This window comes from Panthera pardus, unplaced genomic scaffold (assembly GCF_024362965.1).
Source record: "Panthera pardus isolate Hobbes unplaced genomic scaffold, ASM2436296v1 HiC_scaffold_22, whole genome shotgun sequence".
In the NCBI taxonomy this organism is placed as follows: domain Eukaryota; kingdom Metazoa; phylum Chordata; class Mammalia; order Carnivora; family Felidae; genus Panthera; species Panthera pardus.
Window position 1 is genome coordinate 7,152,648 of NW_026526788.1, and position 24,260 is coordinate 7,176,907.

General features: G+C 42.9%; 1 protein-coding gene across 12 annotated transcripts in view; it reads left to right on the forward strand.

The window, feature by feature from the left end:
* Positions 1–1,226: 1,226 nt before the first annotated feature.
* Positions 1,227–24,260, forward strand: part of LGALS8 (galectin 8) — a 35,787-nt gene continuing 12,753 nt past the window's right edge. Inside the window, exons 1-4 of one of the 12 annotated variants that reach the window (XM_053910221.1) lie at positions 1,227–1,256; positions 5,571–5,713; positions 6,262–6,521; positions 18,688–18,821. In XM_053910221.1, the coding sequence (XP_053766196.1) occupies positions 18,777–18,821 (45 nt within the window). In that variant the 5' untranslated portion in view covers positions 1,227–1,256; positions 5,571–5,713; positions 6,262–6,521; positions 18,688–18,776. Of the gene's footprint in view, positions 1,257–5,466; positions 5,714–6,201; positions 6,630–6,686; positions 6,951–15,756; positions 16,028–18,687; positions 18,822–24,260 lie in introns of those variants that run through there. The other 11 variants (XM_019418908.2, XM_019418909.2, XM_019418907.2 and 8 more) reach the window with 11 other exon arrangements.

A 24,260-nucleotide genomic window follows, 5' to 3' on the forward strand; every position in this document is an offset into this window, starting at 1 on the left:
TATAAAATAAAAAAGCTAAATGAAAACATTGTAATCCTAAATTGAATGAAATCAGTGTAAACTTAGATATATATTTATATTTTATATATTTTAAATTAAATATATATTTAAATGTATAAGATACATATTTTGAAATAGATTTTATATACTTAATATATATTATATTATTTTAAATTTATTTATATTATATATGTGTGTATACATATATATATATATATACATATATATATATATATATATATATATTTTTTAACATTCCTTTTGGCTTCATCTACTGAGGAAGTCTAGAAACAAACCCAGTGGCCATAAGCATCCCTAGTCAAAATTGTGGTCTCTATATACCATTTCCCACTAAAAATTTTCTTGGAAAAATTGCTTAAAAAAATTGCTAACTCCAGGTTTGGCAGGAAATAACCTGTCACAGAAATTCTAATGAGCTGTGTAAATACAAGCTAGAAGACAATTAGTTATACACAAGAAGGATTGGTTAAATATTCATATTGCATTCTGAGGGAAGCCTTTTAATAGTATTAAGAATCTCAGCTACTTTGCAAGAACAAAGATCACAATGAGCATTAACAGTTACTTACATCATCCTTTTGAATTTTAAAATACATGTGTATAATTACTTATTATCTAACTCCCACTAGATGTAAGCTCCAATGGGAGCTATATTTTTTACCCATTGTATCTCTAGCGCCTAAAATATTACCTAGTATAATATATATGTGACTTTAAGTATTTTATTGTGTTTCTACTTTTAAAATTACATAATTTCAGATATATTCTCATATAAAATAACAATACATTATTCTCTAGTTAACATACCTTAGTTTGCTAAGACTTTCAAGAAAAGTATTTTATTTTTAATTTTTAAAAAATATTTATTTATTTTGAGAGAGAGAGAGAGAAGGGGAGGGGCAGAGGGAGAGAGGGAATTCCAAGCAGGTTCCACGCCCACTGTGGAGCCCAACTCGGGGCTTGATCCCTTGACCCTGGGATCATGACCTGAGCCAAATCAATAGTTGAATGTTTAACTGACTGAGCCACCCAGGCGCCCCAGGGAAAGCATTTTAAAAATAGGACAGTATCTCATTCTTTGAGCCATTGGGATGAATTAATTTAATTTATACTCCTCTGAAGATCTTCTACATCTTCAAGATTCTTTTATTTTATGACAAAACCATAGTTCTAGAAGCTTGGTTCTCACACTTGAAAAGACTGGATCAGGGACATGATCGTGTAGAACATAAGAGGTAAGCTGGATGGATCAAAACACAGGGGGGGCTGAAGTTTGGAAAAAAAGGTTGAGTGCTCTTGGGTAGTGCTAGTTAGTATTGAGGTATGAGAGACTTTGTTCAAAGCAAGAGGATTCAAAGAAGAAATGAGTCCATTTACAGTGGGGGAGGATAATCAATCAGAAGAGGTCAATGGCACCAACCATGAAATTTCCCTGGGAAGTAGACATAGGTTTAAGGAATGTAAGTGCTGTGGTATTGTAAAGAATGCACTTCTGGGGCGCCTGGCTGGCTCAGTCCATAGAGCATGCAAGTCTTGATCTCGGGGTTGAGTTCCAGCCCCTCACTGGATGTAGAGATTACTTAAAAAATAAATAAATAAAAGAATGCAGTCTTAAAGACTGAATAATTTAAAATCTGCATAATTCAAGGCAAATTTTCTCATAGAAGTAAAGGGAAAGCAGGGTATACAGTCTCAGAGCTCATAAATCTATAATTATTGTGCAGGGTTTTGAATTTTTTTATAGATTATTTTTGCTAAAGGTTCTAGAGTTTTGACTTCTAAATTCACAGCATGAATAATTATCGAAGCAGTCATTTAAAGTACTTTACAGTGTTTTAGCACATCTAACTTGTATTCCAAAATTATTACTTTTTTTTTTTTTTTTTTTTTTGAGCACGAGAGAGAGAAAGAGAGAGAGAGAGCAGGGTGGGGCAGAGGGAGAGGGAGAGAGAGAATCTTAAGCAGGCTCTATGCGCAGCTCAGAGCCCCGTCTCACAACGATGAGATCATGACCTGAGTTGAAATCAAGAGTCGGAGGCTTAACTAACTGAGCCACTCAGGCGCCCCTGTATGCCACAGTTATTAATTTGAGGCGTATTTTCCCAGCACTGGCACCACCATTTAATCAATGCTTGGAGGCAAAGAAAAAAATTTACTTATAATAACAAAAACCCAGCAACACAACAATAAGCAAAATCACCACCAGAAGTGCTTCCCACCTTTAAACAACATGATGCACATCATTAAATATACATTATTTCACATTTTGCTTGTAAGACAATATCTCTATATCATACTATTTCCAAATCTGCAGCCACACGACACTATATGAATGTGTCTTCTTGAGTAAGGAAAGAGGCCATTAAGAGATGAAATTGATCCCACTAGAAAGGATCCCTTCAGCTTTGGAACTCTAAGACAATTGTCTGCAAATAATTGGTAATCTCTATGTTGTTGTTTTGAACTGATATTCCAAAATTTTATTGCTGTGTGTTTTGGGCAACATCATGTCCAGAAGCACTCTCGTGACCATCCCTTTCTTCTACATGGTTAGTGTTTTCCGCTCTACTGGATCGTTCATATGAGTACAGTCAGTAGTGTGGTGGTAAATGTTTAACACCTGGCTTTGGGCTGGGGGCAGTGGGGGGTGGCCCTAAGTTGTCATGGTTGTCTATGTCCCTGGTGTAAGTACTTCCGTTCCTGGCCATTTTCAAGCTATCAACATGGAAGAGGTGTGCAAAATTGGCTCCTGCAAGCCAGTGTGAGCCAGCTCCGACACTCCCCGAAAGTGTTCTTCAACCTCAGTTTCCAGTCCATTAGTGGGGCTTGCAAACATTTTAGTGGGTAATAAGCAGCATTTTTAAATGGAGAATTGGGACGCGTTGTATAACACGGGTATTGTTTTGCAAATTTTTGTTTTCATGATTTTAAGTCCGTACGTAACAAGTCGCGATGGAAACGTGGTTCTGATTGTGGCTGGCTTGTCCCAAGTCTGCCAAGCACCGCAGTAGTAGCTTCTCTTTTTAAACACAGAGATAGAAACAAAACGAAATCAAAGTCTTCTTTTTACCCCACTGCTTTCTGAGCTACGCCAGTTTCTCTGTGTTTCACAGCGACACTTGAAATATTGATTAGTCGTGATTTCTGCCACTTCTTCACCTCGTATTTCTCAACCCACTTCCAAGTCAGTCACTGATGACCTCCATGTTGCAAAATCCATTGCAAATGTCTTTGTTCCTTGACCTCTCGGCAGCATGTGACACAACTGGCTGCTCTTCCTTAAAGCACTTCCTTTCTTTGGCTTCTAGACTACCACTCCTGGCAAGGCTGCATGGCTGCCTCTTCTCAGTCTCTTTCATGGACTTTTCTTTTCCTGACTTCTCTCCCCAGGGCTCTGTCCTCGATCAAATTCTCCATCTATCTACGCTCTTAGGTGACCTCATCAAATCCCATGACTTCATCTCACATCATTGTCTCCTTTGCTTTGCTTCTGCTATGCTTGTGGCCTCTCTGTTCCTGAACACACTGAATGCATTTCTCAGCCTTAGGGACCTTGCGTGAGCTGTTCCCTCTGCCTAGAATGCTCTTTCCCAAGATCTGCCATGGCTTCCTCTTTCACTCACCAGCAGTTCAAATATCACCTCTTTCCCTGGCACCCAACTGAAGTAGCCACCCAAGTGCTCCCAATGACCCCATCCTTTTTAAGTCTTCTCTGAAACTCATCACTATCTGTGTCCCCCATGGGAATGTCAACCCCATTGAAACAAGAATAGTGAAAACCCTCTGTCCTCATGGAGCTCATCATTTGGTGGGTGAAGTCATATAAAATAAAAAGGTAAATTATACAGCACATTGGCATATGGTTAAGTTCTAGAGAAAAATAAAGGAAGGAAAAGTGATAGGAATTGTGTGTGTGTGTGTGTGTGTGTGTGTGTGTTGGGAGGGGGTTTGCAATTTTAAATATGGTGGTCAGGAGAGGCTTCGCTGAAAATTGATATTTGAGTTTAGGGGGACTTTAGGGGGAAAAGGAAATGTTAGATGCAAAGGTTTTGGGAGGTGTGACAAGCGTGCCATAAAAATACCAAGAAGGCCAGTGCTTGCTGCAGAATGAGAGAGGAGGCATGAACATGAAGTAGGAAACGAAATGAGTGTGTGTGGAGATGGTGGGCAGATCATGTAAGGACAGGGATATCCACTCAAAGAAGGAACATCAGTCAGTGGCAAGTTTTAGCAGAGGAGTAACATTGTTTGAATTATGTTTTGTCATGATCCCTCTGGTTGCTGAGTTGACATCAGATTGCAGGGGAACAAGGGCAAATGCAGGGAGACCAATTATGAGGCTTCTGCAATAATCCAAGGAAGAGATATGGGACTTCCATTTATTTATGTCTCTTCTTTTAAAAAAACATTTTTTTTTTTTTACATTTATTCATTTTTGAGAGACAGAGAGACAGAGCACAAGCGGGGGAGGGGCAGAGAGAGAGGGAGACAAAGAATCCGAAGCAGGCTCCAGGCTGTCAGCACAGACCCCGATTCAGGGCTCCAACTCACGAATTGCGAGATCATGACCTGAGCCAAAGTCAGACACTTAACCCACTGAGCCACCCAGGCGCCCCTATGTCTCTTCTTTGCATCTAGAAGTGTCCCACGAGGCAAACACTACAAAAACCTTTTAGTATACCTGTATCCCTTATCACTGTGCCTTGTCATGGTGGGCATTTAGCATATATTGGTAAGATTTTAAATGATGTAAAAACATACTGAGCTCATTAAACAAAACAGGACTAATGAGTGGGTTATTTCTAAGAATAGGTTCTCTGGTTTTGTGCATATTTTAATATAGAATTACTTCAACACTGGATTTCTGGCTCATTTACTTAGTCACATTTGCCCTTAACAAAGAAAAAGAGCACTGATGCGTACTGAGTTCAACTTCTTTTGCAAAGGAGAGGTACTAAACCCAGGCAAAATTGTGTAGATATCTAATTGCTCCCCACCTTGTCAATAACCTATTATTTCAACTCAATATTCAGTGTCTACTTCACATAAAGCATTACACTGGGCATTGGGGGAACATACAAGTTTCTCTTTTCAATTTAAAATCGAATTTGATAGGGGCGCCTGGGTGGCTCAGTCGGTTAAGCGGCCGACTTCGGCTCAGGCCATGATCTCACAGTCCATGAGTTCGAGCCCCACATCGGGCTCTGTGCTGACAGCTCAGAGCCTGGAGCCTGTTTCGGATTCTGTGTCTCCCTCTCTCTCTGCCCCTCCCCTGTTCATGCTCTGTCTCTCTCTGTCTCAAAAATAAATAAACGTTAAAATCGAATTTGATAGATAAAACACAACCCACAGAAGCAGAAGTACAAATCCAAGGTAGAGTATGTCAAGGGTTAAATGCAGCTATTGAAATTGGATCCTGGAAAGTGAATCAAACTTGGAAAATGAGTAGGAGAGAGAGCAAAAAGGAATAGTAAATCGGAACGTGAGTTCACAGGTATGGGATTTGTGATGAATTTCTCAATTTAAATACAAAATAATAAAAACCAAAGCCACCGAGAAGAAAGCCCAGAGCCGGGACACCAAAACGGTCTTTCAAAACAAACGTGGATACAAATCCAGCAGAGACAAGTAGGAACGTGAGAACTTTGCGGTCCCTAACAGAAAAGAAACTGAAAGCAGCCAGCTGTCCAAGGTACATGACTTTATTTGTATCTCTCTGTTTTTACAGCAAACTAGTGGTCAGTGTGGGTCCTTGGGTGAGAAATCGGTCCTTTACTGAACATCTCCTCTGCTCGTTACTGTGCCCCATACTGCTGACATTTTTCCCTAGGGAGGTGTGTAATTTAGGAAACACCAACACACGAAGTAATTGGCGGGTGATCCACAGCGGAGGCAAGTCCATTAGACTAACCAGACCGGGCGCCCCGGGCCGGGCGCGGTCCAGCCGAACTGACCCCATCCCCCCACCATTTCACTGACACCCCAGGGTGTGCACTGGCAAAAAGGGGCGCGTCCACGTCGGGTTATCTTTCATAGCACCATCTGGACTCTGACCCACTGCAGAGGCCGGGACACCGGAGCCGGCGGAAAGCCCCGGGCCGAGGGAGCATCAGCTTTCTCCTTTCCAACCCACTTCCGTCCACTCCCACCCCGACTACGGGGCAGGGGCAGGGGCAGGTGGGTGCGCTCGGGAATTTGTAAAACACTCTCTGCCGTCCTTCCCCTCCGTTCGTCCCGCAGCAAGCCGGTCGCGTTCCGATCCCCGGAGGCTGTGCAGGAGGCCCGGCTGGGGGGTGGCCGCACGCCAGCAGAGCCCCGAGCACGCCCAGCAGACGGAGGCGGGGCCGACGGCGACGCCCCCGCGGCGCGCGAACCGGGAAATGGAAGCGGACTGACTCCTCTCGCTTCCCGTAGCCGCCCACGCATCCCGGGATCCCGGACGACGCGCGGCGGCGGAGAAACAGCCGGGTGCGTGGAGCGCCGGCCACGCCGATCCCGCGGTGAGTCGGACGGCGGCCATCCTCCGGGGCGGGGAGCCGCTGGGTGCTGCGGTGGGCGCGCCGGCCGAGGAGGGGATGCGGACATCGCTGTCTCCACTTCGGAGTTTGGTGGGTGGGACCTCTTGGGTGCACCCCGTCCCACCGGTCCTCTCCGCGGCAGCGTGGGGCGGGGTGGCGGGAAAGCTCCCGGGAGGGAGCGGGTATCGGGAGCCGCGGCCCTTCCCGCTGCCCCGCTGCAGACCCTCCCCACCAGGTCTGCCTTCGCACCTGCTGGCCCCCCGCCAGATTGCCCGGGGTTCTCCTGCGCCACCTTTTAAAGGACAAGTTCTGTGCGTTTAGTGACAGACCTGCTTTGCTCTCCCGGACCCTGAACACGTTGGTGCAAGATGCCGAGTCATTTGACTGCAGTGTTAAAGTTCGGAAACGGAGGTCACTTGAATTGCTTTGTCCGCAAAACATAATGATGGCTCTTTGTGAAGCGAATAAACTGCAGGACCCGTCCGTGTGGCTCCTTTGGGAACAACCGGTTTCCTGCAAGCCTGTGGCTTAAATCGGGTCACTCTCTGGTCGCGATGTAAATTATGAATGTGGCTATGGCATCTCTGTATCCTTTCCCTCTGCTCGTATTCGCGCTTCCTGAATTTTACGGAGCAGAAGGAAGAGTTTCGAGGTTTTGACTAACGTCTAAATTAATGACAGTTTAGGGCATTCAGGTGGTAAACCAAGAAGGATGTAGTTTCTTGTTTTTCTTAATAGAAACTCATAGTTGTGGTTACTGCGTATTGTTCTTTGGTGCGATGAGAGAATTGGCGGAAGTAAAATGTAGGAAGTTTTACTTTCGTTTCTCTTTTAGTTGTGCTTGATGTCTTTAATCTTCGCCGGAGCTATTAAATGGGTACTTCTGTCAGTGGGGTGCTTTCATCTTTCAAACTGTGGCTAATGCGTAGCAACCGCCCCCTGCCCCCCGCCCCCCATAGTTTTAAGCCACAAGGAAAACTGTATCCTTGTTATTCAAGGGATTAGACTTTTTTCTTTTTGACTAGTTTCCTTTGGAGGAGGAAGAGGAATGCCTTCTATTAAAATAAGAGCTCAAATTTAGAAAGCACTTTCTTTCCATTGCTTTATTAATTCATTTAACCCTCAGGACAAACGTGTCAGGTGAATGCTATCATTTTCATTTTACCGATGAGATAAATGAGTATCTTTGGTAGTTGTACAGGACGATTTGCTATTATTTTATTTTTAGTAGTAAATTCCAAGTTAGAGAATTTCTAGGAGTGTATTGTTTTAAGTTTATTATTTGGTTTATTTCTGTTGGAGCAACCTCAGGATTTTGGTGGTAAAAATAAAGGACAGTTAGTGCTGATTTTACTTATCACAATTAACCTCTTCTGCGTTAAGGTGCCTGCATGATCTGATAAACTTGTTTCTTTTTTTATTGAATAGTAGTTGACATAGAACATTGTGTTAGTTTCAGTTGTAACATAGTGGTTCAATAGTTGTATGAGGTTTATGTTTGGAAAAATGTCTATTCGGGTCTTCTGCTCATTTTCTAATCTGATTGTTTGATGTTGAGTTGTAGGAGTTTTTTATTTTTTATGTATTTTGGATGTTAACCCCTTATCAGATGTATTATTTGCAAATGTATTCTCCCATCCAGTAAGTTTCCTTTTTGTTAATGGTTTCCTTCACTATGCAAAAGCTTTTTATTTTGATGTAGACCCACTCGTTAATTTGTTATTAACAAAATGTGTTTTTGTTGTCCTTGCCTGAGGAGACAGATCCAAAAAAATACTGCTAAGATTGGCGTCAAAGAGCTTACTGCCTATGTTTTTTCTTTTAAGAGTTTTATGGTTTCAGGTTTTATATTTAAGTTTTTAATCCGTTTTAAGTTTGTTTTGTGTATGGCATAAGAAAGTGGCCCAGTTTCATTCTTTGGCATGTAGCTTGTCCAGTTTTCTCACCACCATTTATTGAAGAGACTATCTTTTCTCCATTCTTGCCTCCTTTGTCATAAATTAATTGACCATGTAAGCGTGGGTTTATTTCTCCGCTCTCTGTTCTGTTCTATTGAGCTATTCTATTGTGTCTGGTTTTTTTCCCCCTATGTGTCTGTTTTTGATTATGTACTTTGTAGTGAAATCTGGGAGCATGGTACCTCCAGCTTTGTTGTTTGTCAAGATTGCTTTGGCTATTTGTTTTTGGTTTTGTTTGTGGTTCCATACAGATTTTAGGATTGTTTGTTCTAGTTACATGAAGAATGCCATTGGTATTTTGAAAGGGATTGCGTTGAATCTGTAGATTGCTTTGGGTAGTATGGGCATTTTGATAACATTAATTCTTCCAGTCTGTGAACATGACATATCTTTTTTTTTTTAATTTTTTTTTTATGTTTATTTATTTTTGAGACAGAGAGAGACAGAGCATGAACGGGTGAGGGTCAGAGAGAGGGAGACACAGAATCTGAAGCAGGCTCCAGGCTCTGAGCTGTCAGCACAGAGCCCGACGCGGGGCTCGAACTCACGGACCGTGAGATCATGACCTGAGCCGAAGTCTGACGCTTAACCGACTGAGCCGCCCAGGCGCCCCGACATATCTTTTAACTTATTTGTGTTGTCTTCAGTTTCTTTCATCAGTGCCTTGTAGTTTTGAGAGTACAGGTTTTTCACCTCAAATGATTAAATTTATTCCTAGGTACTTTATTCTTCTTGATGCGATTGTAAATGGGATTGTTAATTTCTGTTTCAGTTCATTATTAGTGTACAGAAATGCAGCAGATTTCTGCATATTGATTTTCAATCCTGCAACATTACTGAATTCTTTTATTCTGATAGTTTTTTGGCAGAGGCTTTAGGGTCTTTTATATGTAGTAGGTCATCTGGAAATAGTGACGGTTTTACTTCTTCCTGTCCGATTTGGATGCCTTTTATTTATTTTTTCTTGCCTAATTGCTGTGACTAGGGCTTCCAAAACTGTGATGAATAAAAGTGGTGTTGGTGGGCACACTTGTTCCTGATACGGCAGGAAGAGCTTTGAGCTTTTTGCTGTTAAGTATGATATTAGCTGTAGGCCTGTATATGGCCTCTATTACATTTAGGTATGTTCCCTCTGTGCTCACTTTATAGAGATTTTTATCCTAAGTGGATGTTGAATGTAAGCTTTTTCTGTATCGAGATGTTCATATGATTTTCATTCTTCGTTTCATTAATATGGTGTATGACGTTGATTTGTGGATATTGAAACAACCTTGAATCCCCAGAATAAATCCCATTTGATCATGTGTATGATCCTTTTAAATTTTTTTTTTAACGTTTTTTTATTTATTTTTGAGACAGAGAGAGACAGAGCATGAACGGGGGAGGGGCAGAGAGAGAGGGAGACACAGAATCCGAAGCAGGCTCCAGGCTCTGAGCTGTCAGCACAGAGCCAGACGTGGGGCTCGAACTCACGGACCGCGAGATCGTGACCTGGGCTGAAGTCGGACGCTTAACCGACTGAGCCACCCAGGCGCCCGGTGTATGATCCTTTTAATATACTGCTGAATTCAGTTTGTAAATGTTTTGTGGTGGATTTTTGCATCTATGTTCATCAGGGTTATTGGCCTATAATTTTCTCTTTTTGTGTAGTGTCTTTCTATGGTTTTGGTATCAGGGTAATGTTAGCCTTGTAGAATAAGTTTGGAAGTGTTCCTTCCTCTTCAGTTTTTTGGAAGAGTTTGAGAAGAACAGGTCTTAGCAATTCTTGAAATGTTGGGGTGCCTGGGTGGCTTGGTTGGTTAAGTGTCTGACTCTTGATTTCGGCTCGGGTTATGATCTCATGGTTCGTGGGATCGAGCCCCACGTTAGGCTCTGTGCTGACAGTGTGGAGCCTGCTTGGAATTCTCTCTCTCCCTCTCTCTCTGCCCCTCCCCTGCACATGCTCTTTCCCTCTCTCTCTCTCTCTCTCTCTCTCTCTCAAAATAAATAAATAAAATAACCCCAATTCTTGAAATGTTTGGTAGAATTCACCTGTGAAGCTTTCTAGTATTGAGTTTTTGTTTATTAGGAGTTTTTTGGTTACTGATTCAATTTCCTTACTAGTAATTAGTTTCTTCAGGTTTTCAGTTTCTTCCTGATTCAGTCTTGAAAGATTGTATCCATTTCTTGTAGGTTGTCCAATTTTTTGGCATATAATCATTCCTAGTAGTGTCTTATGATCCTTTGTATTTCTGGATATCAGTTGTAACTTCTCTTTCATTTATGATTTTATTTTTTCGTCCCTGTCTTCTTTCTTCCTTTCTCCCTCCCCACCCCTCCCTCCTTCCTTCCCTTCCTTTCCTGCCTTCCTGCCTTCTTTCCTAGCAGGGGAGAGGGGCAGAGGGAGAGAGAGAGAATTCCAAGCAGGCTCTATGCTTAGTGTGGAGCCCAGTGTGGGGCTCAATCCCACAACCCTGGGATCATGATCTGAGCCTACATCAGGAGTCAGACACTCAACTGACTGAGCCACCCAGGCGCCCCTGTCTTTTTCTTGATGAGTCTGGTTAAAGGTTTATCTGTATTGTTTATCTTCTCAAAGAATCCTTTCATTGATCTTTACTTTTTTTGGTCTCTATTCATTTATTTCTGTTCTGATTTTTATTATTTCCTTCCTTTTACTAATTTTGTACTGTGTTCTTTTTTCTATTTCCTTGAAGTTTAAGATTAGATTTTTTTCTTTTTTTCTTTTTCTTTCTTTTTTTTTCTTTTTTCTTGAGATAGGCTATGAACTTCCCTCTTGGAACTAGTTTTGCTGCATCCCATAGATTTTAGAATGGTGTGTTTTCATTTGTTTAAAGGTATTTTTTATTTCTCCTTTGACTTTTTTTCATTGGCCCTTTGGTTGTTTAGTAGCGTGTTCTTTGGTCTCCAGATGTTTGTGGGTTTTTTTTTGCTTTCTTTTTGTAATTGATTTCTAGATTTCTAATTCCACTGTGGTTGGAAAAGTTGCTTGATATGATTTCAGTCTTCTTAAATTTATTGAGACTTATTTTGTGGCCTAACATGTGATCTTTCCTAGAGAATTTGCATGCGTACTTGAGAAGAATTTGTAATCTGCTCTTTTTGGAGGGGACGTTCTGAATGTATCTGTTCTGTCCACCTGGTCTAATGTGCCTTTCAAGGCCAGTGTTTACTTACTAATTTTCTGCCTGGATGATCTATACAATGATGTAAGTGGGGTGTTAAAGTTCCCTACTGTTACTGTATTGCTGTTAATTTATCCTCTTGTGTTTGTTAGTATTTGCTTTATATATTTAGGTGCTTCTGTGTTGGGTGAATAAATATTTATAACTGCTACATCTTCTTGTTGGGTTGATTTATAATTATGTAATGCTCCTTTGTTTCTTGTTTCAGTCTTTGTTTTAAAAACTTTTGTCTGGTACAAGTATTGCTGTACCAGCTTGCTTTTTTTTCCTATTTGTGTAGAATGTGTTTTCCATCCTTTCACTTTGAGTTGGTGTGTGTTTTTAGATCTTAAGTGAGTCTCCTGTAGGCAGCATATAGATGTTGAAGAGAATGTTTTTTTTCTTATTGCATGTTTTGTTTTGTTTTTTCCAATTCCTTATTCCCTCATTTGCTGAAGATTAATTAACCATAACATCACAGGTTTATTTTCTGTTTCTATTCTGTCCACTTGATCTGTGTGTCTATTTTTGTACCATATTGTTTTGAATACTGCAGTTTTGTAATATAACTTGAAATCTGGAATTGTGATACCTCTGGCTTTGTTTCTCCTTTTCAAGATTGCTTCAGCAATTCAGGATATTTTATGGTTTCATACAAATTTTAGGATTATTTGTTATAGTTCTGTGAAAAATGCTGTTGCTATTTTGGTAGGGATTGTGTTGAATATGTAGATTGCTTCGGGTAGCAAACACGTGGTTTTTCGGTAGCATCAGCATTTTAACAACGTTTGTTCTTCCAAATGTTGTTCTTCCAAATTCCATGAGCCTGGAATGTCTTTCCATTTGTGCCATCTTCAGTTTCTTTCACCAGTTTTCAGAGTACAAGTCTTTTACCTCCTTGGTTAACTTTATTCCTTAGAGATTTTACTATTTTTGGTGCAATTGGAAATGGCAGTTTTCTTAATTTCTCTTTCTACTGTTTCATTATTAGTGTATAAAAATGCAGTAGATTTTTGTACATTGATTTGGTATCCTGTGGCCTTACTGAATTGCTTCAGCAGTTCTAGTAGTTTTTTGGTGTGGTCTTTAGGGTTTTCTATGCATAGTATTATGTCATCTGCAAATAGTGACAGGTCTTATTAACTAATTTGGGTCCCTGCTATTCTTTTTTCTTGTCTGACTGCTGTGGCTAGTACTTCCAGTACTGTGTCGAATAGAAGTGGTGAGAGAGTGAACATTCTTGTCTTACTCCTGACGTTAGGGGAAAACCTCTTCAGTTTTTCCCCATTTAGGATGGTATTAACTGTGGGGTTTCATATATGGCTCTTACTATATTGAGATATGTTCCATTTAAACCTACTTTGTTGAGGGTTTTTCTCATGAATGGATGTTGTACTTTGTCACATATTTTTTCTGCATCCATTGAAACTACCGTATGGTTTTAATCCTTCTCTTATTGATGTGGTGTATCATGTTTATTGACTTGGGAATATTGAACCACCCTTGTATCCAAAAGTAAGTTCCATTTGATCGTAGTGAATGATTTTTTCAATGTATTGTTGGATTTGATATGCTAATATTTTGTTGAAGATTTTTGCATCTGTGTTCATCAGAGATATTGACTTGTAGTTCTCTTTTCTTGTGATATCTTTATTTGGTTTTGGTATCAGGATAATGCTGACCTCATAGAATGAATTTGGAAGTTTTTCTTCCTTTTATCTTTTTTGGAATAGTTTGAGAATAGGTAGTAACTCCTCTTTAAATGTTTGGTAGAATTCACCTGCGAAGCCATTTGGTCCTGGACTTCTGTTTATTGGGCATTTTTAATTTTCAGATTCAGTTTCATTGCTAGTAATCGGTCTATTCAAATTTTCTATTTCTTCTTCAGTTTAGGTAGGTTATGTGTTTCTAGGAATTTATCCATTTCTTCTAGCTTGCCTAATTTGTTGGCATATAGTTTTTCATAATATTGTCTTACAATCCTTTGTATTTCTGTGTTGTTGTTTTTTCTCCTCTTTCATTTCTGATTTTTTTGGTCTTACTTAATGAGTCTGGGTAAAGGCATATCAATTTTGTTGATTTTTTCAAAGAAAAGATCAGCTCCTGTTTTCACTAATCTGTTCTATTGGTTTTTTAAGTTTCTGTATCCTTTGTATCTGTCGTAATCTTTATTGTTTCCTTCCTTCTGCTGGTTTTGTTTTTTTTTTCTTCATAGTTCCTTGAGGTTTAAGGTTAGATTGCTTAGTTTGTTTTTTTCTTTTTAATGTTTATTTATTATTTTGATAGAGACAGAGAGAGAGAGCAAGTGCAAGTGGGAGAGGGGCAGAGAGAGAGAGGCAGACACAGAATTCAAAGCAGGCTCCAGGCTCTGAGCTATCAACACAGAGCCTGACATAGGGCTCAAACTCATGGACCACAATATCGTGACCTGAGCCAAAGTCGGACATTTAACTGACTGAGGCACCGGGTGCCCCTAGATTGTTTAATTTTTGATTTTTCTTCCTGAGGTAGGCCTGTATTGCTCTAAACTTCTCTTTTATAACTGCTTTTGCTGCATCCCAAAGATTTTGGACTGTTGTGTTTTCATTTTCGTTTGTGTCCATGTATATATTTTTTTATTTCCTCTTTGATTTTTTTTATTGACCCATCCAGTGTTTAGTAGCATGTTTTAACTTCCATATATTTGGCTCTTTCCACATTTTTTCTTGTGGTCAACTTCTAGTTTCACCGAAACTAGAAGAAAAGCTGCATGGTATGATTTTGATCTTTTTTAATTCATTGATGCTTGTTTTGTGGCCTGACATATGATCTGTTGTTGAGAATGTATACTTGAAAAGAATGTGTTTTCTGCTGGTTTAGGATGGAATGCTCTGATGTCTGTTAAATCCATCTGGTCCAATGTGTCATTCAAAGCTACTGTTCTCTTGTTGATGTTCTGTTCGGATTATCTGTCCATTGATATGAGTGGGGTGTTCAAGTCCCCTACTACTATTGTATTACTATTGATTAGTTCCTTTATGTTTGTTATGAATGGTTTTATGTATCTGGGTGCTTCCATATCAGGTGCATAAGTATTTATAATTGTTATATCTTCTTGTTGGGTTGTCCCCTTTATGATTATATAGTATCCTTATTTGCCTCTTGTAGTCTTTGTTTTAAAGTCTGTTTTGACCAATATAAGTATTGCTACTCTGGCTTTCTTTTTAAATCTGTTTGCCTGATGTTTCTCCATCCCTTTACTTTTAGCTTGCATGTGTCCCCTTCTATTCCGAATGATAGTCTTGCTTGATAGAGTATTATTGGCTGCAGATTTATTTCCTCTCAGCACTTTGAATATATCATTCTATTCCCTTCTGGCCTGCATGGTTTCTGTTGAAGGATCAGCTGATAGCCTCATGGGGTTCCCCTTGTATGTAACTGTTTTCTTTTCTCTTGCTGCTTTTAAAATTCTCTTGTTGTCACTACTTTTGTGCCATTTTAATTACTATGTGTCTTGGTGTGGACCACTTTGGGTTGATTTTCTTGGGGGCTCTCTGTGTCTCCTGGATCTGGATGTCTGTTTTCTTCCTGGATTTGGGAAGATTTCAGCTATTATGTCTTCAAATAACACTTCTGTCCCCTGTTTTCTCGCTTTCCTTCTAGGATTCCTATAGTATGAATGTTGAGCTTGATGGAGTCACTGAGTTCCCTGTTCTCATTTTGCATAATTTGTTTCTTTCAGCTGCTCAGCTTGATTACTTTCCATTACTCTCTCCTCTAGGTCATTGATTCATTCTTCTGCTTTGGTACTCTACTATTTATTCCATTAGTGTATTTTAATTTCATCTATTGTGTTCCTCATCTTCGATTGTTTTTTTTGTTTTTGTTTTTTTTTTTTTTTTAAATCTCTGTTCAGTGTCTCACTGACATCCTCCACTTTCCTCCTCAAGTCAGGTGTGTATTTTATGGCCATTACTTTGCATTGTCTATCTGGCATATTACTTGTCTCCCTTTTGCTTAGGTCTCCTCTGTGGTTTTGTCCTACTCTTCTGTTTGGAACGTATTCATCTGTCTCCTCATTTTGTCTAACTCTCTGAGTCTGTTTCTTTGTGTTAGGAAAGTCTCCTACATTTCCTGCTCTTGAAAATCATGGCTTTATGAAGAGGAGCTCCTGTTCACTGAGGGGTATCGTGTGTGTGTTGCACGCACCCTGCTGTTGTGGCTGAGCCACTTTTGACTTCAGCCCATTCATTTGCAGTGGCTGTCTTTGCCGGCTGCGGACAGCGTTTGGTCCCTGTGGTGTTAGTGGACCAGTCTCGGGCTGCCTTGGGCTTGAGTTGAGTCAGAGCAGGCATTTGCCAGAGATGCAGTAGCTCCGAACTTCAGGGTGAGCCGTCTGCGTTGTTCCCTGAGAAGCTTTAGTTGGTGGGTGGGGTGTGCAGTCAGAGCAGGTGTCTGCCCCCAGCCCACTGCTGGGTCCACAGTCAGACTGGTGTGTGTGGTTATCGTCCCCTCTCCCCAGGGCGGGAGTCACTTTGGAGTGGTGCTGGCCCCGGTTGGGGCTGCTTGCACATGGCCAGGCTTGTGGCCCTGGTTTGAATGGGCTCCAGCCCAGAGCGTATCGGAGGGCGTGGACCCCCAACATGGGGGCTAGAGGGGTGCGGTGGGGCAGTGGTGTTAGCAAGGTTTGCCTGCTGCTGGTTTTCTCGCAGGAGAGGTCCTGAAGCAGAATGAGGCAGGCCTGGCTAGGAGGGGCAGATTCCTGAAGCAGTGGAAGCAACTCAGGTGGTGAATGTCAGCACAGCTTTGGCTCCCACAGGTGGCTGTGTGTTTATGCAGGGTGGGGAGAGGGAAATAGTGCTCACCAGGGTCTTTGCTCCTGGAGCAGTACCCTGTTGATCTCTGTTCCTGCTGGATGTGCTCGGAGATGAGTGAATACATCTCCCGTGTGCCTCAGGCATTTTTCAAATTGCTGCTTATCTAGGCAGTATCTCTGGGCTGTTTGTTGAGCCGTTTCTTTAAGGTCAAGGATTCAGCTTCTCTCCCTCCCGGCTTTCCCATAGCTGAGCCCACTGATTTTTAAAATTCCGGGTTTAAATCCCACTGGTTGCATGAACTCACAAAATCTAGCCCCTCCGGTTTTCAAAGCCAGATGTTACGGGGATTTGTCTTCCCTGTGGGGTCTTCTTGGTGTGATAGTCCGTTTCCCTTCTCTGCACCTGTGGGTTCCTCCCTCCTGGACTGTGTGTTTAGCTTTCCACTGTGTCTCCACCCTTCCTTCCCTCTTCTGTGTGGTCTTTTTTCTTCATTTAGTTGCGGAGTTTGTTCTGCCTTTGGGCCATTTTCTGTTTTATGCTGATATGAATGTTATCTGGGAACACCGTGAACTTAGGGTCCTCCTACTCCACCGTCTTCCCACAGTCCTCTACCTTGTGTGTTTTTGTTTTTGTGTTTTGTTTTGAAATCCATTCAGCCATCCTAAGCCTTTTGATGAGCATTTAGTCCATTTACTTTTTTAAAGTAATTATTGACGGGTATGTATTTATTGCCATTTTGTTGATGGTTTTCTGGTTGATTTTACAGTTCTCTTGCTCTCTTCTCCTGTGACTTTATGACTTTCTTTCATGTTATGTTTAGATTCCTTTCTGGTTTTTTTGGTAATTTCTTGCATTTTCCCTTGGCTGATGTTCTCACTGTTCATTCGCTCTTCTCCCTGGTTCAGTAAGCATCTTTTCGACCATGACTTGGAACTCTTTATTGGGTACATTGTTTTGTTTTGTTTCATTCTTTTTCTGAAGTTTTGTCTTGTTCTTGTGTTTGGAACATACTGTTCCGTCTCGTTTTGCCTAACTCTGTGTTTGTATGTATGAGGTAGTTCAGCTCTGTCTCCTGGTCTTCTTGTTCTTGAAGGAGCGGCTTTATGTGGATGTCCTATGGGGCACAGACACGCGCTCCCCCTTGGCCACCAGAGCCAGCTGCTCCAGGGTTCTCCCCTGCGGCAGGGCTACGACTGTGTACGTGCTCTGGTGGGCAGGGCTGGCCTCCTGCCCCGCTGGCTGTTGGGCCTGGCTGAACCGCTTCAGGTTGCTCTGCTGGGCAGGGTCACTGTCCTGTTGGCAGCAAGGCCATGCTGAGACATAAGGTTACGTGGGGCTCTCAGCAGTGTGCACCCCCTGACATGAGCAGTCTAGAAAGCGGATTCCAAAATGGCGTCCACCAGGATCAGCATGGCAGAATGAGAGAGCAAAATGACTGCCGACGGTGTCTCGGTTCCCCGGGAGAGGCCCAGCTGTCCTAGCTTCTCTCGCAGATGCTCCAAGGTTAATAAGTGGGTCTCCTTCACCTCTGGTCTGTGTGTTTTTTGGTCTGGTATTTTTGTACTGGTTTCTGGGCCAAGGGAGTCTTCACACAGGCCCTTCAAGAATGGGTTTTCCTTCCCCTATAGTTCTATAGTTTTCATGGGTGATTCCCTGTTGGTTCTGAAAGCCAGCTGTTTTGGGGGCCGGGCCATCTGTGCAGGATGGAAGGGTTGGGGTGCCTGATGCGAGCTTGAATCTCGGACTCCTCTGGGAGAATTTCCGTGCCTTTGAGATCTGTCTGGACTGTGGAATGCCGTTGCCTGGGGTGTGGTTTTTCCATTCGTGAGGCTGTATCTCTGCCTCTTCTTGCGGAGGCTCTGTTCATCCAGATCCCAGGCCCCCTTCAAAAGGAGGTAGTCCATGTGTAGCAGTAGAGTCGCTGTGTCCGTGGGAGGGGGTGAGCTCAGGATCTTCCCGTGTGGCCATTTTGAGCCCTCTCCTCTACTAATGTATATTTTAAGTCACTGTTTCCTGTTTCCTGCTGATAATCCCAAATTGTTTGGCGTGTAAGTACACGAGGGAAGGTACTTCCCTGATCTGATCTGGGGGTCAGATCGTTGATGGTAATAGCAACCTGTTATTTGGTAACTACCAGTAAACTAATATAACTTAAACTTGGAGTCAGTTACGATATGAAGAAAAATGATGCATGCTAATTTTTCTTTCCCTCTGTTTTGATTTTACACAGGACAGGTGCCTCCGATTCAATCTGAGAAGTCTTAAAACCTTCGATCATACGTAGAATAGAGACCTCAATCAACGATAAGGTGGAAAAGAATGATGTTGTCCCTAAACAACCTGCAGAATGTCACCTATAACCCGGTAACTGATTCCTATGAAATCACTTTTTATCTGTGGCAGGATGTAGAGCAAATCCAATTGCATAGTAATTATCTATTCCTGGGGGGGGGGGGAGACCATCAAATTCAGTGAACGTGTATGGAAAGTACCCACTGTGTGAGAGGGACTGTGCCGGTTGCTGACCGAAAAACAGATACAGCCCTCGGAGCTCGGTCTGGTGGAGGACAAAGTCACAGTGACCGTACAGGGTGGTGAGAACGTGTTCTGAAGGGAGAGCATGGGGTCTGGTGGAGGGAAGCTGACTTTGGTGCTGGGAGGATCATCACAAGACAATATTTTAAAGGAAAATGGATTCATTGCTCTAAAAGTTTTTAATTTTCTTTCTTAATTAGACCCTGGTCATGAGAAGTAAATGTCTCAGCTTTTCCCTTGCCTTTCAAATACTGCTTCGTACTTGAGCAGGGAAAAGGCCAAAAGCTAGTGGCAAGATGGAGAAAGAGAAGAATGAGAGTCTTGTGGTTCAAGGGCCCCAGGGACTGCAGTTGCTGGAACTTTCAGTGTACGTCCTTGGAAATAATGAACGGGTTTTAGTTTTACGTGGTGATTAAGAGTCTTTAGAAATGTCTAGTTTCCACATATATGAAGCTGGATCCTGAATTTAGGTCTAAGATAGAGTTACTTTTTTTTTTTTTTTAAATAACCCCCCGTCCCCAGAGACTCGCGGGCAAGAGAGGGACGGGGAGGGTCCCCGAAGCATGACCCTGACCCGGTCTCATTTTCTTGTTATTTACTTTGTAGTTGTAACTCTTTTTCTTAACCTAAGCTTTGACGTCATTGTGCAGAATGAGGTACCATCGCCACATCAAGCAAAACTCCGTTTTAGAAGAAATAGCCTTAAATAGTACTGGCTTCGAAAGGAAGACTGACTGAATTTGAAGTCAGTGAGACATTTAAAATGCTTTTCTGGATCCCAGAGTTCAAAACATCTCAAGGTTGTAGACTGACTTTCTGCAAAGATTAAAAAAAAAAAAATGCTGCCTGTCAAGGGTGACTGAAGTACCGTGTTGGCTCCGGCCTGGAGGGGGAGGGATGGTCAGGTCACACTCCTCAGTTCTGCGCTTCAGTAAGATGACTTCTGTGAACATTACTCCGAAAGCAGTTTTGCAGGTTAACGTGCGCGCTCATCTTCCTGAGGAAGGTTCATTTCCTGAGGAAGGGCCTGGGGAAGTGGTGCTGCCCCAGGGCAGGAAATGCAGCCAGGGCTCCCAGAAGGCCTTGCTGCCGTTCTGAGCATGGTTCGTGGTGACAGTGTCCCAGAGCAGATAATTTTGGCAGATGGCCTATGTACGTGTATATATGTATATGTATGGTCTCTTCTCAAAGCAGAAAAGGATGGAGGTAGAAAGATTGAACTTAATAGCAAAACTGACATTGAGCCCTGTCTTTAAATTTCACTTCTTAAAATACTCGCAGCGCCGAGCACGCACACTCGGCTCCAGCTCTCCCTCAGGGTTTTGACTGATCACTAACAAAATAACCGTAACGCAAGAAGGTAGTGTTTTCGAAGGCTAGCTTGTGCAGTATCCCAGCTGATTACCTTAAAACCTCAGGAATTTTAGCAGCGGCTCAGATTGGCTGTTGTGAGTTAATAGGCCACTTGTAACCATTCATTCCACCTGGCGCTCAAAAGCTCACCAGTCCGCTCTCCTTCGGAAGCTCGCTTCCACATTATCTTTTTCTCCTTTGTCCCTTACCATTTGACCTGACATCCTTTGTCCCTTACCACTTGACCTTAAAACAAAACCGTAAAATCTTTTAACCTCCGAGGTCCCATCCAGCCTCTGTTCCCTTGTTCTTCCCTTGCTGGTCCCGGTCCTGAGAGCGTCAGCGTCTGTCTCTGCGGACTTGATGTCCTCACCACAGCTCTGCCCTCTGGTTTTCGTTTTTGTTGTTTTTTCACTCTTTCTTAAATTTTTTTCAACTCTTTCTTAATTTCTTTCTTGTCTTCACTAGTCGTGTCTTTTGCTTTCTCTTTGTGTCTTTCCTGATCATCGTCAGACCTTTTGAGCGTGTACACAGTGTATAAATTGTTCCGGCCTTTTACCTGAGGCTCTCGCTTCTTAGACTTAGTTCAGAACCAAAGTCGTGTCTTCCTCCCTGGATCAGCTCCCCTCTCTCGGGTTTGTTTCCGTTTCTGTCCGTGTCTTTCTGCTGTTTCACTTCTGCTGTTCCCGTGCCGCCAAGCCCCGCATAGTTTGAACAGAAGCTGCGTTCAGAATTTCATTTCATTTGTGTCAAACCTCAGTGGCTTTTCCTTTATCATCGTTTTGAAAATCTGAAGAGAGTATGTGTAAATCATTTGTAAGAATTCAAAGAGTATTTGAGGGTTTCACGAACACATAAAATTGCCATGTACCCTGTGCTCCGTTCCCCTCCCTGAGGGCAGTCACATTCAGCAGGTTTTGTAGATCCTTCCTGAGAACACACGTGAGTGTCCGAGCGTGCGTGTTGTGTGTATCACTTCATAGATCCTGTTTGCTTCCGCATCTGGGTCGTACAGTAGGATCCCCCGTTTTACCGAGTGCTTCGCACAGAGCGAGGGCTCGTGGCAGCTTGCTTTTCCAACAGCATTTGCTCTCTTTTGCTCTCTTCATGTCTCTGTGTCACAGTTTGGAGATTCTGGCAATATTTCAGACTTTTTCATTATTATCATATTTGTTATGGCGATCAGTGATTACAGCTTCCTGAAAGCTCAGATGATGGTTTGCTTTTTTTAGCAATATTTTTAAGTTAAGGAATGCACTTTTTTAAAGATACAATGCTATTGCACACTTAATAGACTGCAGTATAATGTAACCGTAACTTTTTTTTTTAAGTTTATTTTGAGAGAGAGCGAGCATGCACAAGCAGGGGAGGGGCAGGGAGATGAGAGAGAGAATCCCAAGCAGACTCTGTGCAGTCAGCTCAGAGCCCGATGTGGGGCTCGAACCCACGAACTGCAAGAACATGACACAAGCTGAAATCAAAAGACGCTTAACTGACTGAGCCACCTAGATACCCCGAAACAACTTTTTTATGCACTGGGAAACCAAAAAATTTATCTGAATAGCTTTATTGCAGTGTTCACTTTATTGAAGCGGTTTAGAAACTGAACCCACAATATCTCCGAGGTATGCCTGTATATAAACTGTTGTGTATGCGGCTTTTTTCCATTTGATACATTTTGGAGAGACTGGCACACTTACAGCTTCTCACTTATTTTCATGGCTGCATAATTGGGCCACTGTATGGATATACTATAACTCCTTTAACCAGTTTCCATTAAGGGACTGTTTCCTTTTGTGATTGTATCTAGTGCTGTGATGTACATCCCAGTATATGCGTCTTTAAACATACGTGCCAGTATTTTGTAGGATAAATCTGTAAAAGCGGAATCACTGGGCCAAAAGATATGATTGCCATTTCATTATCTTTTTTTAATCTTCCTTATTTTGCCGTGTCCGAGATGTTGACAGTCTTCCCGTATCGAAAGGACTTCCCTGATATGAGTGTCCAGCCTGACCGATCGATCGTTCTCTCCTTTCTCTCTCATTGGCTGCATCAAGGTCTCCGACACACACCCCATTGTGATGATTCACTGGCACAGTCCTGCTCACGGCTGTGATTTACTATAGTGAAGTGATAGCAAAGTCATAAAGGGAGAGGCTCCTGGGGCAAAGTCTAAGGGGGACCAGGCGCAAGGTCCCATGGGCCCTCTCTCAGTGGAGTTACCCAAGATGGACTTAAATCCCCCAGCAGCAAGCTGTCATGGTGCATGTGAAACGTCGCCTACCGGGGAAGCTCATCAGAGAGTCACTGCCGGGAGATCGTATCTGGGGCCGGTCTCGCGGACTGCTTCTGCCTAGCACGTACCGAAATTCCAGACTCCTGGAAGGAGAGCAGGTTTTTAGCATAAACTGGATTGTTTGCACACAGTTTGTGAACAGGAGACCACCCTGTTCCGTGTGGGTGGTGGGTGCTGTCCCCAAATCCAAGTTCCTAGACACCAGCCAAGGGCCAACCTCGTAAGGAGGCCACCTTTCAAGGACAGCAGTCAGTTCTGCTTTGTTCCCTTTTCTGCACACTCCCTCGCTTTACAAACCCATCGAGGCTTTGCCCCTGACTTTTCCTTCCTCTCAGTTTATCTACCTGGATATCTTTCATAATCACCTCTGCTCTGACTTTAGAGCATGAGTTCTGGCCCTTCACTTAACTTGTGCTGAATCTCCCACTCTGTTCAGTCATACAGGCTCGCTCTTAGATGTCCTGCTGAGCCGTCGCACGGGAAGCGTTCAGAACTAAACTCCTCATCATCCTTCTGAATCTGTTTCCTCCCCAGTTTCACCATTTTAGTTGGTGGCCCGATATAGATGGTTTCCTTTGAAATATTTCTCGTACCTCGCTCTTCCTCTCCCCGCCCGCAGTGTCTGCTGCCATCAGCCTGGATTATATTTTCTCCTTATGCCAGGCTTCCTGCAAGTAGCCAGTCTCCCAGATAACCCCTGCCCTCCGGCACATCTTTACCCCCCTGGACTGTTGTTCCTAAACCCCGTTTTCATTATATCATCCTTTTTGTTTTTAACATGTTTAAAAAAATTGTTTTCATGTTTGTTTAGAGAGAGAGTGTGAGTGGGGGAGGGGCAGAGAGAGATTGAGAGAGAGAGAGAGAGAGAGAGAGAGAGAGAGAGGATCCCAAGCAGGCTCCACCACTGTCAGCGCAGAGCCTGGGGCGGGGCTCGAGCCCACAAACCGGGAGATCATGACCTGAGTGGAAATTAAGAGTCCCACCCTTAACCAGTTGAGCCACACAGGTACCCCTCCCTCGTTGTATCTCTCTAAAATCTGACCCTGCCTGTCTGGCACTGCTCCCTTGCTGCTTACTCTCTAGCAGACATGTTTTATCTTTTCCTGCCTCTCTGCTTTCGTAAATGGACATTTCTACCCTAACTGGCTTTCTCCTCCCAAGCTCCCAGCTCAAATCACACCTCCACCATAAAGTGTCTCTGGGCAGCTCGGAACTCTTTATACACTTTTCTGAAGCGCTGATTTGGCACTGGCTTACCACCCCATATTTTAAGCCGTTGAGTCAGTCGTGGTTTGTAGTTGCGAGCATAAAAGCCAGCCTCTAAGCAGAGATGATTAATTTATGAATTGCTAAACTAAGATGTATCAAATGAGACCGCGTGGTTCTCCGGATCGCTGGTGGGTTTGAAGAACCGGACTTGGCGAGGCCCGGTCACGGACCGCGTCCAAAGTCCCGCCTGAAGTGTTTCCGCCGAGACCTCTGGCGCCACCCCTGGACACGGGTGGTACCGGCAACACCGCCAGCGCCTCGGCTGCGCCTGCGCGTGGCCGCTGCCCGCTGGCGGAGCGAACGCCGCCCGATGGCGGCTTCTGGGCCCTGGCTCCAACTTGGAGTCT